The 16,338-nt window shown below is 38.6% G+C and overlaps 1 protein-coding gene across 1 annotated transcript in view; it reads left to right on the plus strand.

Moving 5' to 3' along the window:
* The window catches only part of LOC150085011 (lysosome-associated membrane glycoprotein 5-like), a 98,775-nt gene that overhangs the window by 66,749 nt on the left and 15,688 nt on the right, over nt 1-16,338 (plus strand). The window contains exon 2 of the mRNA XM_090375713.1: nt 14,755-14,864. Within this exon, the coding sequence (XP_090231839.1) occupies nt 14,755-14,864 (110 nt within the window). The remainder of the gene's footprint in view (nt 1-14,754; nt 14,865-16,338) is intronic.

Genomic DNA, 16,338 nt, shown 5'->3' on the forward strand with positions numbered 1-16,338 from the left:
AATGAGTTTTTCAAACAGTGATTTTGCTGCCCCCCTTCTGATCGGGGACCCTAGGCAGATATCTTTTTTGCCTATCGGATAACGCGCCCCTGTCTACGCCTGAGACCGATAACTCAGCCAAGGAATGAAACTAGCCCATAAAAGTTCCTCGCGTCAGGTTCTTATTGTCGAACCAGAGTCTCCGCCTCTTCCATGCTTGTTGTGGAGACATTTCTGACGAAACATAGCATTGTGTAGATCAGCCCTCCACCCTACTCACCCAATCTAGCGCCAACAAATTCGAATTATTATATTACGGTTATCCGTAATTTAATACATATTTGTGCCTGTAAATTGAGTATTCTCTGGCCGATTTGCTGTTTTGCTGGACGAAAAAAACGCCATTTTCTGGGGGGAGAAACCTTGATATCTACGCCTGAGACCGACTAACTCAGCCACAGAGTAAAAAAAGCCCACTAAAGTTCCTTGCGTCATCGATGGGATTCGAACCCGGGCCTTTTCCACCCGGTGCGATGACGATATCACTGTGCTACGCGTAGACGATCTAGCACCAGCAGACCCCCTTCCTCTTTCCCAAGGTGAAAACTATCCTCAGAGGAAAGAGATTTCAGGATGTTGAGGACATAAAGAATAACATAACCGCCGAACTGAACATCATCTCTTTGGATGCCTTTGCTGACTTTTTTCAGAAACTTTTAGAAAGGTGCATTCTGTCAGATGGTGATTACTTTGAATACAAATAAAACCATTTTTGAGCGCCTTTGCATCATGTTTTTTTTTTATTGCACCTGTCCCGAAACTTTATTGCCACAACTCGTATATGTAAAAGTAATAAAAGTACAAAAAAAAAAAAAAAAAGATCTCATACCTTCCTAAAAAAAAAAGTTTTCTTTTTTTTCTTTCATTTTTCTTTCTCGGTTTTATGCTTTTTCAGTAATTTTCATACCTAAAAGTCTAGTTGCCTCAGTTCATTACTACGCATTTTCATATTTTATATGTTGAAACCGAAAAAGAAAAGAAATTATATTCGCTAAAGGAACATTATGATCCAATTTAATTTTAAAAGGAGAAACAAAGGCATGGAAGTAATACTATGGAGACACACCTCCTTTCTTTTTATTAACGTAGATGTCTTTATCTCGTGCAGAGGACACTACACTTTATTTACAGAGTAAGACACCTGAATTCACAATGAAATTCTTTCCCGAGAGCTGTTTTTTTTTTAATTTTTTTTTTTTTACTCGCAGTTCTCGGCTAAAAGAAAAAAAAAAAAAAAAAAACTCAAAGATTAAAATATTCCGCCTTACCTTCCCGACCATGACCCTTTTCAATGATTCTTTAAGAACAGAGAAGTAATGTTGCATGCTTTGCCGGTTGGCTTAATCCTCGATGTAAATGGATCTCATTTCGTCCTTCTTTCTACTGTTTCCTGACTAAGTCGTCTTCTCCGAAGAAAACTAGATTTGCAATGTGTGTGTGGAGGAGGGGGGGGGTAAGGAAGAGTTAAGTTCGTTTAATATGAAAAAAAAAAAAAAAATGTTTTAAAAATAAAAACCGCAAGAAAAAGTCGAATTCCAATTTCAACAATGACTCACCAGGGATTTTAAACAAAGTCTTTTTTGTAACATTTTCAGTTTCATTTCAGACAAATCAGAAAAAAATAATCCTCTACTGAACCCGAAATTTAAGTTGTTTTGCATAGTTTCTGATATTTGTTTACTTTTTTACTTGGGTGCACAGTTGATGTTCAGTTTAGTATTTGAAAAAATTACAGGGAAAGGAAGCATTTTATACAACTGCAGATCTATAAATAAAATTAGGAATACAGTCTGGTAAGAACAGAAAGTGGGCAGTGAAAATGGGTAAAAAGTTTATCCTTTGAACTTCTAAGGGATGGAAAAGAAAGTGTAATTTTTTTCCAAGCTCAATGATAATACATAGTTTAAAATAAAAAGGAATCGAATCTACTTATATGAGTAATGATACACGTATTAATTTTATGTAATTATTATTATAATTAAATATTAGTATTAGTTGTGGCAAATGATGCAAGAAAGAAGCTTCTAAAGCGTCAGCCAAAAAAATAATAATAATAAATTATTATACTGTAATTTATAATATATATTATAAATATTTTAATGCAATTTGAATTTGTTCATTCAAATATGCACATTTCGAAACAGGCACTAGGTAGCGTAATTAAATAACAATTATCGTTTGCTTTTGGTTACTTAATATCTTCTGAAACATTTGAACTTACATTTTATGGAATAATAATTTTTTTTAAATTTTTATTAAAACTAAAGGCGGCAACCAGAACATAAGTTCAAATCCGCCTAACAACTCTCAACTGAATATCTTACATCTTTCTTTCATAAAATAAATAAAACATTGTAAAAACATAAAATATATAAATTAATTAAAAAAAAAACGCATAAAATTTACACTAGCAACTCATCCATAACATCAAAAACAGACTTAAACTTTAAGTGTTGTCCAGGTCATTTTGGTGAAACGAATCTTATTGTCCAATTTTATCTTCAGACTTCATTGATTTATGGAATAATGTAAATGTTAAAAGTCGTGTTTTTGTCTTACGATTTACATTAAGAAAAAGGTCTAATACATGCAGGGGCGTATTCAGGGGACCACTGTATACATGTACAAGGTTGTTAAAATTAAAGTATCCCTATGTAGAGGGCTCTGGAGCGAACTGAAGAGAAATTTGAACAACAGGTACAATAAAGAATGCGTTCGCTATTTATTGGGGAAAAAATTAGTTACAAATTAGTCACTGTATGGCGCTAAGGCAATACAAATTACTTGAACAGCGCTACAATTGTTCAATGTGTCCTCCATTTTGGTCAACAACAGTTTACATTCGAAGAACAGAATTTTCTACAGCAGAACGTAACATATCAACTGGAATAGCCAGCACATGATGTCTAATGCTGTCCTTCAGATCTGCCAGAGTTTGACATCCTTCCCGCTACACCCGGTTCTTCAAAAAAAAACCCACAACCAGAAGTTGCATGGGGTGAGGTCCGATGGTCGGGGTGGCCAAAATGTCTGGAAACAACGGCTGATGACCCGTTCGTCTGTAAAGTGTTGCCTTCGCAATCTTTGGACACAACGGTGAACGTGCGGTGGCGCACCTTCTTGCATGGATATGGTATCCTGAAAGCACGCACGTTGTTGCAGCTCTGGTATTGCGAAATTTGCCAACATTTCATAATATCACTGTCCAGTGATGGAACAGGTGCGGGGTACAGTCGGTGTTACCTGTTCAAAAAAAAAAAAAATATATGGACCAATCATGAATGCGGCCGTAAATCCACACCACACTGTCACTTTTGGACAATGCAACGGGACCCCTTGGATAGACTTGGACCCCTTTGGGCAAAAGAAAACTCAAGAGTTTTCTGTTGCCCAAATGCGATAGTTGTGCGAATTCACCTGTCCATTTAAGCAGAAGTGGGCTTCATCACTCCAAAGGATGTTCCATGGCCAAATGATATCCACTGTCATTCGCGCCAGAAACTGAAGTGCGTATGTGAAACGAATATCTGCATCACCATGCTTTAGCTGCTGTAGCATGTGCATCTTGTAAGGATACTAACGCAACACCTGACGTATTACTAACCTTACAGTGGAATCGGGCTAAACTTACAGTGGTATTAACTAACCTTACAGTGGTATTACTAACCTTACAGTGGAATCGGGCATGCCCACTTCACGAGAAACAGCTGGCACACTTGCGCTGCTACATGGAGATTGACTTGATAAATCCACGACAGCCATAGCCACATCTTCAACACGAGAGAAATCCACTCGTTTTCATCCTCTACCTGGTTGAACACCAAGATGTCCTGTCGTATCAAATTTCTCAATCATTTTGCGGACATCACAAACAGTCATAGGTTCACGTGGGCCTTATTCGCTTCTGACGCCGGAATTCTCTGATATCCGCAGCTGCATTGTTGCTGTTCTGATAGTACAGCTTCACTAATAGCACCTTTTCCTGCAACATTGTTGGCATTGCTGCTGTAGTGCAGGTAAACATCTACTGTATGATTTTGAAGAGCTTGCTTTGCTTTTATATAATACAATAGCGCTGGGTAGTGGCGCTGTGGCAATAACTTACGATTATGCAAATAACGTAAGTTATTTGCATAATCGTAACTAAGATAGTTATACGCCATACAGTGACAAAGCGCCATATAGTGACAAATTTTGTGACTATATATATATATATATATATATTTATTTATTTATTATTTTTTTTTTATTATTATTTTTTTTCCAATAAATGGCGAGCGTATTCTTTATTGTACCTGTTGTCCTAATTTCTCTTCAGTACGAGCCTTAGAACTCGCTCCAGCGCCCTCTACATAGGGATACTTTAATTTTACCAACCCTGTATATGTTACGTATAGATGCACAAATAGAAAAGGAAAACACTATAGAAACATTCTCCTAACCTGGGTATTCGTGCTCTTATTGTCAGAAATAATGCAGTCCGTGGTAAAATTGACCGAAACGAACCTTTTTGTTGTATCGTATTTTTTTTAAAAGGTTTTTTCATATATTTTTTAAAGATAATTGTAAATAATGATTATGTACAGTTATTCCCATTATTTTCTTGATTTTAATAGTTACCAAGGACAGTTTATTCAGGCACTTTTCATTTTGTCTGTAATTATAACTAAACATACAGTGTGAAGCTGATTGCTGGAAAATTGTGACTGATAATAGTTATAATCAAAGAATTAAATCTTTCGATGCAAAAAAATAAATAAAGTTATTTTGTTTAAGTTGTCTGTTACATTGTTTAAATCCATAGTGGAGCGTATCAATAACGACTTAATATTGTGAAGTCTAGTTTGGCTGTTTTGTCTTAAAATACATTTGTGCCACAAATGCCGTTCTGCCCCCTTTGTGGATGACAATTATGTAGGGTTGGATCCAGACTATTTTTCTGGAGAAGGGATGAAATACTGTATATAACGATGATAGTAACTGAATTAATATCATAAAACACACATTTATTCCAATTTACTCAGGCTCTGAGGTAGGGGGGTAGAGTGATCTCTCCGATTAATCTATCTCAAATATCAATTTCTGTAAAGTGAAAGTTTGTTAAATAACACATCTACATCATGGTACATTTTTTGGGATATGTGATAATGAAGAAACATTTATATATTGGACCACATAAAGGGCTTACCATACTGCCGAGTTCACTGAAGCCAAGTTCGGAACCTCTGACTGTTGAACAAGCTAATATATGCAGCAATGAAATCCTTGGATTGCCGTCAGTGAGAATATGAATGTGTCGGAACCATTCTCATTTATGACATTCAGACAAACTCTCCCATAAATTACCCCACTCTTTGAAAATATTGATCTGAACACCGACTGGAACGAGGCCCGCATCAGATTTATCTAAATCTTCAGAATCCACATTATCATAAACTATCACTCTCCTTGTCACCAAATGTCTTTACTCTCACACGTCATTCCTTGAAGGTTTGGAACACCGCGATATCTTTGGGGGGTTACTTTGCTTACCTGGCTTTACTATATGGTGGGCTATACAGTTGGGAAATCGTAGAACTCACGTCATTATATGATGCAATTGAATTTGAATTTGATGACTTTATGATTAATAAGTCATCAAATTCAGACATTGTAGGGAGAGTGGAAACATATCTTCTTAGTTCTGCAGCTGGTCAGGATCTTGTACATCGCTGGGAGACACGTGATTGGCCTGTATTTCGTCGGGTTTCTTGTATCTTCATCTTTAGGCTTCAGATATGTGACTCCTTCAGTGAGAAACTTCAGGATTGTCTCCGGGTGCCTTATCTTTCGAATGAACTGCTCTGCTAGGTGCTTGTGTGTGTGCAGGTGAGCTTCTTGTACCAGAAGTTGTAGATGTTATCAATTCCCGGGGAACGTCAGTTGTGGGTGTTCCTGATCAACTGTTTTACTTCCTCTTCTCGAATCTCCCACTCTCTCATCCCTTGTATGTCCTTCGTTTTCTTCTATTCTACTTCTATCCAGATTGCGCTGCTGTTGTCTTAGTTCACTGCTCCAGATATTTCCCAGAACTCTTTAGCATTAGTAGAGGCATATGATGCAAGAAAGCAAGTTTATGCAGCATCAGCCAAAAAAAAAAAAAAAAAACCGCTCCCATTTCACCCCTCCGTTCGTTCTAAGTACCTGTCTAGCTTAGCCTAAAATTTATTTAGGCTATCAACTTCCACAAAGAATGGAAGTCTGTTCCACCAATCAACCACCCGCTGGCTAAAGGCAAACTTCCGCACATCTATCCTACATCTGTCTTTCCTCAATTTGAATTTATGCCCTCTCAAATGATTATTCTGAGCAAGAGGAAGAATTCATCAGCATTGAGCATGCTCAAATCTTCAATCCTCTTCAATCGTCTTCTTCTCGGGTGGTCCGTTTCCTGCTTTCTCACGTTCACCCAGTTTCTCGTAGAAGGCTCTTTGGTTCTCATCGAAGATTCGGTTGTTTATTTTCTTCTGGGAATTCTCTTTGTATCGGTGTAGTCTCTTGCTGAGTGCGAAGAGGTTCTGCTTCAGTGTGTCCAAGTATTCTCCTATTCTCTGATTTCTGGTCTCATGTTTGCTGTCTCTCTTGAGGATGCTCTTCAACTTTCCAATCAATTTCTTACTTCTATTACCCTGTTGGTACTGGGTCAACTGACCTATCTTGACTCTTAATTCTTCTATCCTAGTGGCTGTTATGGCAGCCACTAGGATTAATGGAAAAGGCTATCCACACAGCACAGTATACGGCTGTGTGGATAGCCTCCAGCTTGCACCATTGTTGTCAAAGTAATGTGGCATTATTTGCCGATTTGAGGTGGTCTGTTACTCTCCGTAGGATTTTATTTGGCCTCTGCTTAGGTATCACATTGGTTCTTGTGAGGTCCATTCCTTCGAATTCTGCTAGGGCCTTCTTCCACTCGTCTTCTATTCTGGATAGCATGACTTCGTCTCTTTCCACTTCAGCTACTCTGGGTTGTATTTCTTCTTGCTGTTCCTCCTCTGGTTCCATATTCTTTGTGCTTTGTAGCAGATCGCTGACATCCTGCTTGATTTTTTCCAAGATGGCAGGAGCCATTAGGTTCTTCGTGACGATGGTCCTTCTTTGGTCTGCTAATCGCTGTTTAGTGACCTGAATATCTGGGTATCTTTCCAACCACTTGGTATGTTGTCGCGATCTGTACATTGTCATATCGGTCTCTAGCCTGGTTATTTCATATTATGCTCGCATGATGTATGTATTCATTTCAATGTTCCACTTCATGTGTTGGCATTTTCTTCCTTCCTGGGTGGTCACTAGCGCAGTTGCGCAGGAAACACTTCCAGTTGGTGGGGCTGGATGGTCTTGCCCTAATATCTCTTGTGGTAGGCTTACGGGGGACAGTGCCACTTGCTTCACTGTCTTGCTAGGGAGACTGTCTCCAACTTTTCGAACCGACCTCTCTGCCTAAGGCCTGAACGCGAGTGACTTTATCCTGCTCCACACTCGATGCAGTAATAATAATAATAATAATTATTATTATTATTATTATTAGCCATATAGTGCAAAGAAGCCAGAGGTTTATGCTGCATCAGCCAAAAAAAAAAAAAAAAAAATTTGAGTTACGCTCAGAAAGAGAGAGAGAGAATCACCAAGAAAGAGAAGAATGATGATATCCAGCTCGGGACCCTGGGTGTGCCAAGCCCATACGCACGAGATGTGAGCCCCTGGGCTTAACCGGGAAGTGATCTATGCTCTTGTTTACCATAAACAAACATGTAAACAATCATGGGTGGCCGGCCCTTGTGGATAGCACAGTTGGTAGAAAAGATTGTTGTTGTTGTTTGGTTTTTAGGAGCATTAGCAACTAAGGCCATATTGCTCCGGTAGAAAAGAGACCTGCGTTCGAGTCCCGTCAGTGACATGAGGAATTTTATGGGCATTTTTCACAATGTGCTTGAATTAGTAGTTTTCAGTCGAGTCACCTCAGGGGCTCACATCTGGGGAGTATGGACTTGGCACACCCAGGGTCCTGAGCTGGATATCATCATTCTTCTCTTTTTTGGTGATTTCATCTCTCTCTCTCTCTCTCTCTCTCTCTCTCTCTCTCTCTCTCTCTCTCTCTCTCTCTCTCTCTCTCTCTCTCAGGGGAAACTCAGATTTTTTTTTTTTTTTTTTTTTTGGCCTGGTGCAGCAAAAGCCTCAGGCTTTCTTGCACCATATGGCTAATATTGAGTATAGAATGGGTTTTTTCTCCCTGAAACTCAGTTTTTTTGTCCTGCAAACAGAAAATTCGACCAGAGAACACGCGCAATTTACAGACAGTATACACGGAACAATATGGCCTTAGTCGCTGATGCTCCTAAAACCCTATTACAACTACGACGTATGGCCGAAACACGTGTTTGTTTACGAGTGTACTTAATTATTATTATTATTAGCCATATGGCGCAAGGAAGCCCGAGACTTATGTTGCACCAGCCAAAAAAATTTTTTTTCTTCTAAATTACCCAGATAGAGAGAAAGGGAATCACCAAGAAAAAGAAGAATGATGATATCCAGCTCAGGACCCTAAGTGTGCCAAGCCCATACTCACCAGATGTGAGCCCTGGAGTTAATAGTGTTCCCGATGAGTTTTGGTTTGCTTGCACTAAAAGTTCCATGTCCGAAAGGATATTTTTCATCATTTTTCGTCAGAATTTATGGAATTTTGAATCACTGTAAAATATTAGAAGTGGTTTTTGTCATGTGTTCGAAATAGAAAATATTAACAACCAGAAACGCTAATATTTGACAACAAAAATGAGAATAAGTACTGTATTTTATTATTATTATTTTATTCCAAAAGTTTTTCTAGCACATATGGACATCCTATATTGATTCTCTAGTTCGACAACATGATTTTTTGTGAAAGTCGGTGTGGAATCCGTGATGACCATCTTTTGGAAAATTATTGGTTTTTTTTTTTTGTTTTTTTTTGGAAATTTTACAACGGTTTAGCACCTTGAGATTAATTTTAAAATCGACTGCTAGTTTTGTCAGTCTTAGTGCTCTGCACAATAATGCAGAATGCGAAATTATTTTCAGTTGTCAAAAAAGAACCGAGCAGAATTTATATTGCTAATGTCAAATAGAGTTCCAAAAATAATCTATGCATGCCATTCGCACGCAGGATTTAAAAATGGTAAATATGACTACGTCGTGCAACAAATATGCATTTATAGCATCGGTTGTTAAAAATTAATGAAAAAATCAATAATAAAAATATAAATATAAATCAGTAATAAATACGAAAAGGTATATGCTCTTATTTTCTCAGTGTTGCTATGGCAATGCCTTGACGTAACGCCATTTTATAGCCAGCCCTTTCTGCTGGTATTTTTATAAAATGTTCCTTATTGGTATAGTAGGTGAAAAAACTCCTACAGATACCTCTTATTTTACGTTTTGATATATTTATAAGTATCTGTTTAATATATGTGTAAGTAGCATATATTAGAGCCAAGACTCAGTGCCTTCAACATCATTTCTAAAATGAATTTAGATGGAAAGTATGGGTATATAACAAAATGCCAAGCAAATATTATATACTGTTTTACGCAACAAATAGCAACTGGTATACAGGGTGTTTCAGCTAAACGTTTCAGAACTTCTAAGAGGGGTAGGGTACATCCTGACAACTCGAAATCATATAGCAATGTGGGGTCGGAAATGCTTTCCTGAAGCGGTGTTGTACACAGAAGCACCATAAAGAAAAGAGACCGTAAGTGAGAAATCGTTTTAATAATACATGAAAAGAAGCAAAAGGTACATGGATTAAAGTAAGTGTTCGAAGTTTCTTCCACGGGCTACAATGCACGCCTCACATCTCCGACGCATGGACATCCGAACATTCTGGAATACTCCAGGCGAATTTCGAATTTCTTGAACAAGAACGCCAAGTTAGTAGGATGGATGATTACACGAACGCAGAGTTAGCCGATATGCATTTGGCGTACGGGGCTGCAAATTGTAGTGGGCCAGCCGCACAGCGTTTGTACGCGGAACGATATCCGACGAGGCGTATTCCCAGTCATAATTTCTTTGCAAGACTGCACCAGAGGTTAGCTGAGAGAGGTTCATTTGAAAGAGCTGACAGGAACAGGGTAAGAACAGCACGAACTCCAGCCGTCGAACAGAATGTGCTGCAGCATGTACAGGGGAATCCAAGAACGAGTACACGAAGTCTAGCAAACGCAGTCGGGGTTTCCCATTGCAGCGTCTGGAGGATTCTCCGAGAACAAGACATGCATCCGTTTCACGTGCACCGTGTCCAGACACAGCAACCGGAGGATTATGCACCTCGTATTGCTTTCGCACAGTGGTACCTTGGAAAATGTGCTACAAATCCCCTTTTTCCTGCTGAAGTGTTGTTTTCCGATGAAGCATCCTTCACAAGGGAAGGAATTTTCAACACGCATAACGACCATATCTGGGCGATCGAGAACCCGCATGCAATACGACGTCGTGCAGCACAGATTCGATTTTCGGTCAATGAATGGGCCGGTATTATGGGAGATCACCTCATCGGCCCTTACCTGTTACCGTGTCGTCTAACCGGACCTATCTACTTGATCTTTCTGCAGCAAGTATTGCCACAACTTTTGAGAGATGAACAGATTTCTGCATCGACGCAACAGACAATGTGGTTCCAACACGATGGAGCCCCTGCCCATTATAGCGGAGATGTTCGTAACTACCTGGATGTCACATTTGGTCAACAGTGGATCGGACGTGGTGGTCCCGTGCGTTGGCCTGCTCGGTCACCCGACCTATCATGTCTTGATTTTTATTTCTGGGGTCATATGAAATCGCTAGTTTATGACACCCCTGTTGACAATGCTGAGGAGCTGGTTGCAAGAATCGCAGTAGCTGCCGAAGAAATTCGAAATTTGCCTGGAGTATTCCAGAATGTTTGGATGTCCATGCGTCGGAGATGTGAGGCGTGCATTGTAGCCCGTGGAAGAAACTTCGAACACTTACTTTAATCCATGTACCTTTTGCTTCTTTTCATGTATTATTAAAACGATTTCTCACTTACAGTCTCTTTTCTTTATGGTGCTTCTGTGTACAACACCGCTTCAGGAAAGCATTTCCGACCCCACATTGCTATATGATTTCGAGTTGTCAGGATGTACCCTACCCCTCTTAGAAGTTCTGAAACGTTTAACTGAAACACCCTGTATATGGTAAAGTAATAAAATTAAATGCAGGATAAAATGGTATATATAATAGAAAAATATAATATGCTGATAGCTATGTTAACTAGTTAAAAATAATAAATAGATAAAATTAAAAATATACGAATATTACGGAATAATTAAAAGTGATAAAAGCAATACTGAAACTTTCAAAGGTGGCTGCTTCCCTTGTCAGAAGTGGAACTTTACAGCCACAGTACATCCAAATAATAACAAAGGATCATGGCTCTTTGTACCTATTACTGGAGGAGTGTAAAAATTATCCCCTACACGTGCATAGAGACCAGAAATGGCCCCGGAGTATGCAGGTGGAACCGTTCATCCAAGGATCATGGTCATGAAGAGGGGATGAATATGGACTACCCTGTCTGTTAATGATTTTGTGTTCCAAAAAACAAATTTGTAATCTTTCAGGCCATTTCCAGTGCCAATACCTATGTGAACAATCCAAATTAATTGCATCATCTGGAGAAATCTGATGGCACTTCCTCCAGAAGTGTTTAGCCCAGTGGTTTTCAACCGGGGTGCGGGGGTGCGCAACAACATTCTTGGGGTGCCATGTAATTTCAGTTTAAGTTACTTAAAGTTATTATTATTATTATTATATATATTTTTGAAATTTATACATTTATTTCATTTGTACATTGTACCGTATCTTTTTTTAATTTTGTGGTGATCTATAATTGATCTTTATTTAGTACCTCTATATAAGAATAAAATTATTATGTAGGTATATATTAAAAGGTTGAAAACCACTGTGTTAGGTATTTCTTTTGGTCTAGGGGTGCCGTGAAAAAATTATTGGGACACTAAGGGCGCCATGAACCGAGAAAGTTTGGGAACCTCTGGCTTAGCCACAACAGGTTTCCCATAATCAGCAAACTCTATTGCATTTATAGGAGACCCCATATGATCTTTAAACCTATTTTCTGACTCTTATATAACGGTTTCCACGGTCCAGACATTCGATCTTGTATACAGTTCCAATTGTACCTGCAAGGCACAGAATCTTTTACCATTGAAACAACCAGCAGCTGCACACAGCATGTCAGATAAGTACATACTATCCTCGAGATTTGTTCTGTTAAGCCTAGATAGTAAGGAATACGAGGGGGTGTCAAAAAGTTCGTACTCTTATCTAGAAATAATAACCCTAGAAATAGTAGGGTCCTAATTAGTTCCTGTGAAGTTCTGGTGAAACTTCACAGGAACTTTAATTCTTTTCTATGTACTCTCCATGTATAGCAACACATTTCTCCCATCTATGGGTCAGTTGTTAAATGCCTTGATCATAGAAGCTGCACTTTTTGCTTGAAACCACGATTCCACTTCATTGATGACTTCCTGAGACAATTTAAAGCGGCGTCCATGCAATGGTTTCTTCATTTCTCAAAACAAGAAGTCTGATGGTGTTAGGTCAGGAGAATAGGGTGGGTGCTGCAGTAGTTCGAAGCCGCACTGAGCAACAAAGTTGGTGGTGGCAATGGCCGTGTGAGCCGGTGCATTGTCCAACAGAAGATGGACACCTTTGGTTAACATTCCATGCCTTTTCACCTTCAAAGCATCGCATAACTTTTTCAAAAGATTTCTGTAGTAAGTGTGAGGTAGGTAATCTGTCAGGATAACCCCTTTCTGTCCCAAAAAACACGAACAACATCACCTTCTTCACAGATGGGGGTGGTCTTTGCCTTTTTTGGAGGTGGGGAGGAGGTGTGCTTCCACTGCTTTGATATGTCTTTAGTCTCCAGATCATACTGGTACACCCAGCATTCGTCATTTGTCACCAACTGATCAAAAAAGTTCTCAACATCTGCATTACACAAATCCAACAGTTGGTGAGAACACTGCATTCGACATTGCCGCCGTAGCCTAGGCCGCCATCAAGGCTGCCGTAGCCTAGTGGTCAGGCGTGCGGGTGCATAAGTACATGTGCCGTCAGTGACCGGGGTTCAAGCCCGTGACTGCTGAATATGGTGCTGTTTCTTGTATTCTGTCTATCTTGTTAACTCCTCTGACTGTTTGGTCGTCCCGGAGTATAAACAGAAAATTTATTTATTATTTATTGCTTCTGCAAAGGATTCAGCGATCTTGGAACCCATCATGCGGAGACCTTAGACATGTGCAGATGGTCACGTAAAATGTTGTGGGAAAACCCATAACTAATTCCCACTACATTTGCTGTTGTTTGTTATTTGGTTTTTAGGAGCATTAGCAACTAAGGCCATATTGCTCCGGGATATGCGGTGGTTATTCCCTGACCTTTCCACATCCTCTGTATTTGGTGGTGACGGGTTTGAACCCCGGTCTAATCAAGAAGCGTGTGCTACGCACTGCTGCTCCTTCCCACCTGGCTACTGAGGCGCCACTACATTTGCAATGAAATTAATTGTCACACATCTGTCACTCAGCCAGCTGCTCAACCTTTGCAACTGTCTCACTCTCTGTGGATGTTGATGGCCTTCCTTCTCTTGGCTCATCAAAGACACTTGTATGACCACACTGGAACTCCTGTTTCCACTTTTTTACGGTGTCATAGGATGGCCAATTCTGCCCATACACAGTTTTCATTTCTTTGTCAATTTCCTGACCTTTCTTGCCCTGCAAATGCAGGAACTTGATCACTGCTTGATACTCCACTTTGCCAACTATAGTGTCCTTCCTCAGATTCTGGGCTCCACCTCTGGTGTATGATCACCTACAGGAATTGAATTTGACATGTTAGTTATTGAATATGTAGACAACTCATGTTAAAAACAGCATCTTCCATCTGATGTTTTATCTAGGTCAGGGTATGAATTTTTTGATACCTCCTCGTATATATGTAGTAGCAAACAGGTGTGAATGCATCTCTCCAGCTTGTTCTCCTTCCCAAATATACTTGTCTAAAAATCTTCTTGGGGGAGGGGTAGCCACATTTTTGGAGATCCACTGTGATACATCATGAAAATTGTGTGAAAAATTTTAAGGGGCGGCTAAAGGTATAAAAGTTTGGGAACCACCTCTGCCCTAGCGTTAAAAAAAAAATTCTATCGGAAACCCATATTTTGGGGACAATATACGCATTACAGCATGGCATAAGTAAACATTCATTAAAATAGCTAATTAGGACCCTGCTAAATAGCTAATTAATCCCACTCCAGTACCTCAGTTGATAGACTGGAGGAGATTATATGTGTCACAGCAGATCTCTGAAAATGTGACTACCCCCTGAAGATTTTGGACAAGTACCCTTGCCACAACTGCATGCAGTTGTGGCAAGGGTAAAATTATTTATTAATGTATAGGTTTACAATTCTATCAAAAATCTGCTTGTCTATTGAATTACCATAATGTATATATTTAATTTTTTAATCAGTAACAGTAATCTGAAGAACTTCGTGATCCCTATAAATATATCATTTATGATATATATTCATAAGTATATAAAACTATCATTCATATAATAAATGATTCATTATTTTAGTTTCAGAAGCTGTGCAACCCAATATTGATAAAACAGCTAGTGCTGCACAACAAGAATCATCTCAAACTTCTGTAGACCAGCAAAAGTCTACGACAGGACAGAACTCTACAGTAAGTTCACTCAATCTTTGTAATCACACATGCACACAGTGGGGGAGGGGAGCTGCATCAGGCCCTCTACATGAGCCTGGGTCTTAGCTGTTATTTAAAAACTATAAAATGGGAGGAAGAAGTCCCTATGAGTTTCGTTACCTTGGGGTGGGGCCCATGGTGGGTTGTTTCCACTTTTTTTGGTAACAGATGTTTCACATCTCTGTAGTCAAATTAATCAGGCAATGACATCAATATAGTTAATGTATTACTTGTACAGTTGTCAACAAATATCTTCTTTCATCTTCTCAACCTCCAACCCATGCACGGTACTAAAAACTTGGTACTATTAGTACTATAGGTTCTAATACCTCTCGTGCTTGGGGTTTCATAAAAAAAATAAAATAAAATAAACTTACATTGTAGAAGTAATACAGTATAACAAAAATTGGGATAACTTAAAAATAGTCAATTGAAACAAGATTTTTTGGCCAAATAAAACAAAGTTATTTGCATTTATATAATGTATAGATTTATAAGGAACAAAAGCCAGTATAGTTGCTGTGGTCTTACATGCAAATTTAAATGACCTTTTTATCATTTGGAAAACTTTTTTGATAAATTTAGCAGCCAGAAAGCCTTGAGGTTAATTTTTAAAAATAAACTTACTCGTACTTACTGGTAAATCAAGCACCAACCATAGTTTTTAATAAACCTGAGTCCATTATATACACACAATGGACTCAGATTTATTAAAAGTCAGAAACCAACCAATGTTGGTTTCTGACTTTTACTTCTGAGTCCATTGGACTTGGGGAAATTGTGACCTTCCTAACATTTCTAAGAAGTGGCCCAGGAAAAATTACGCAGATTGTGTGATGCAACTCCATTTGTCAAATCATTGGTTGAATCACAATCATAGATTGGCTATGGATACAAGAGTGCGGCAAAAATCAATGAAAACATTTTGTGAGAATCAATTGGCTATGTGGAAATTACAATAAAAAAATGAATGTTTTATTATTGTTTGAAAATTTTATATTCCAAATTGTTATAGATCAATAAAACTTACAATAAATATATACACACATATTCTTAGTCTTGTTTTTTTTTTTGTTTAGCAAGCCGGTTGTTAAAAATTTACCAGCGCACCGCTGAATATATGTGACAATCATAAACATATAATGTTTGATGTGTGCTGTATAATTGTTACAGTAGTTCAGATATTTGTTGCAGTGGTTATTAAACTATGAGGGATAACCATTATGAGTTCTGGAGGGGTGATACAAGATATTAAGAATTATAACATTTATTTTTCCAATTATGGAAAAGGGAATGCATGCTGATTAATTCCTCTGTAAAGGGAGCAAAAGCACAAACATCAGCTATTGGGGGGAGAGAGAGATTGTCTTCATGATTTGTTAACTAGGGAGGATGGTGTATCATCAAGATATGAAACTTATGTATGTAATATTTTTGGTGGATAGTATACATA

This window comes from Mastigoproctus giganteus, chromosome 6 (assembly GCF_048544385.1).
Source record: "Mastigoproctus giganteus isolate SK-2022 chromosome 6, ASM4854438v1, whole genome shotgun sequence".
In the NCBI taxonomy this organism is placed as follows: Eukaryota; Metazoa; Arthropoda; class Arachnida; order Uropygi; family Thelyphonidae; genus Mastigoproctus; species Mastigoproctus giganteus.